Source organism: Gavialis gangeticus, unplaced genomic scaffold (genome assembly GCF_001723915.1).
Source record: "Gavialis gangeticus isolate Ggan-Ray unplaced genomic scaffold, GavGan_comp1, whole genome shotgun sequence".
NCBI classification, from domain to species: domain Eukaryota; kingdom Metazoa; phylum Chordata; order Crocodylia; family Gavialidae; genus Gavialis; species Gavialis gangeticus.
In genome coordinates, this window is record NW_017729025.1 from 143,715,005 (window position 1) to 143,717,237 (window position 2,233).

Below are 2,233 nucleotides of genomic sequence, written 5' to 3' on the forward strand. Positions count from 1 at the left end.
GACATTATGTACTGTGGTAGGAAGTGAGACCCTAAAATGAAAATGGGCTGTAACTACAATCTTTTCTTTTCTTTATGTTCTCCATCTCAGCTGAAATAAAGTGTACAAAAAGGTAAACAGTAAGGTGCAAAGCATGGTTTTTGGAAATGAAACAGTAAAACTAGATGTACAATGATTCAAATCTATTATTTTAATGCTTGTAAGAAGAGGTTAAGACTTCTTTAAAAAAGCCACAAGATTTTTAGCCTGACAGTCTCTCTCTAAAACATTTGTTAGTACTTTCAGCTTTTTAAAAACAGGCAATTTAAAAAAGTATGCAGTTCTCTCATTTTCTGAAAAGATCCAAAAAAAAAAAAAAATCAAAGTAATACTGACATCTCAGAAAACCTACTGGCATTTCACACAAGAAATCAGAGATCATGTTTTGTAATAGATGCGTGCAATTTAGGAAATTTGTGTTTGCCCATTTTTCAATTGTATATTTATAAATGGCATTTGTTATCCAATATCTTAATGTATTATTCAACTATATGCAATCCATTCTGCATAAGATTACTTTATTCCAGTCATAAGAGGCAAAAATAATGTCTTTTTTAAGTGGCAAAAGTAGACAGTCTGTATAATTGGGAAAAATCTGCATCCTTGCATGGACTCACTGTAACTTTGCAAAAATGAACAGTCAAAAAGAAGATAGATGGGAATGTAGCTTAAGTATTTCTGAGAGGGGGTAAGCTCATGCTTTCAATGTACACAGAATTAGTCATTTGAAAGTTTAAATTATGAACAGAAAAGAGTTGATCAAGGCAAAGGAGTACTTCAAAGTCTAATTTGATGTTCAAAAGAGTAAACTCCTAACCAACTCTTAATTCATGCAGTGCTGTTAGCAAACTTCTTCAGGAGTTTTAATCTTCAGTGTGAAATATTCAGACTCATGTAGACCTAATTTCAGCATAAGCATTGGATTACTTTCATCTAAGACATCCTATAACTTGTTATAGATGCAAATATTAAGCTGTTCAGGAAGTTTAAAATTTAGCTCAGGTAAATTTTCTCATGCAATTTGGCTGAATATATTATTTTCTTGATAGGATTTTGTCTCTTTAAGAGGTTATGCAGTTTAAGAGGCACTTTAATTTATAATATGTACAATACAGAACTTCTTTTCAATATTTTCAGGGATCATTTGCTATGTCTGCTGAGACCACAAAAACCGATCACACCTTTCCAGCATGGACTGAATGAGGGCTCTGCAAGAAAAATGCAAAAAGAAAGATCAACCATAAACAATTAGAGGATCAATAGTTAAATGTCTCTGAAATAGGTGACAAGTCAGATGAAGCAGCTGAAGGTGTCTAAACAAGAATCTAAGGCCACTGACAGGTATTCAAAAGGCACAATGGGATCTGAGGCATGATCCCAACAGTCATGCTTCCTACCATGCCACACATGCATGGCAAGAGACACGATTGCACATCAGATGCCATCACGATCCAGGGCTCTCCCCCGCACTAGCAATCTTTGCTCATGAGACTGGGAGCTCTCTCAGCTGACCGAATTCCCAACCCCTGGAGCACATGGTGCTCCCCCGGAGCTCAAACACTAACAGGGCTCCCAGCCATGGGAGTGCATCGTGCGCTCTCATGGCTGGGAACACCATCAGCTAATCAGGTCTCCCAGCTGGGAAAGCTCACAGTGCTCCCCAGGCTCGGACCCTCAATCAGCTGACCAGTGCTGCCAGCCTTCAGAGCACACTTCAAGGAGTGTGCTCTGAAATTTGGAAGCATCGGCCATACATTTATTTAAATGCATGACATGAACCCGTGACCAAGTTATTACGCATATTTTGTGTAATACCTTTGTCACTTACTCATTCAATTAATGGTGCAATAAAACTAGGAATATGTGACCAGGTCACTACTAAGATGCAATTAACTAGCTGATCACATCTTCACTGTAACATGTACCAAGGGTCCGCTACATCCCCACTTCCGGCTTTTTTCCTCTCTGACTTGAATGGGGTACATAAGTGACACACAGCAAAAGACTGCAGGAATATTTTCTTCATAAAGTTTATTATTTGGGCTCCAGATTCTTAATGAGATTCCATGTTATTTCTGTTGCTTACGCCCACCCCTCAATATTGAAGTGACAGAGGTTTCAACAGAAACGTGTAAACTACCACCCTCCAGAAATTTGTTTTTGGAAAAAAGTGAATGCTTTTTTTTTTTTTTTT

General features: G+C 37.6%; 1 protein-coding gene across 2 annotated transcripts in view; it reads right to left on the reverse strand.

Moving 5' to 3' along the window:
• Positions 1 to 170: 170 nt before the first annotated feature.
• The window catches only part of HPS5 (HPS5, biogenesis of lysosomal organelles complex 2 subunit 2), a 75,829-nt gene continuing 73,766 nt past the window's right edge, over positions 171 to 2,233 (reverse strand). For both annotated transcript variants that reach the window (XM_019519682.1, XM_019519683.1), the window contains one exon: positions 171 to 1,247. In XM_019519682.1, the coding sequence (XP_019375227.1) occupies positions 1,187 to 1,247 (61 nt within the window). In that variant the 3' untranslated portion in view covers positions 171 to 1,186. The remainder of the gene's footprint in view (positions 1,248 to 2,233) is intronic.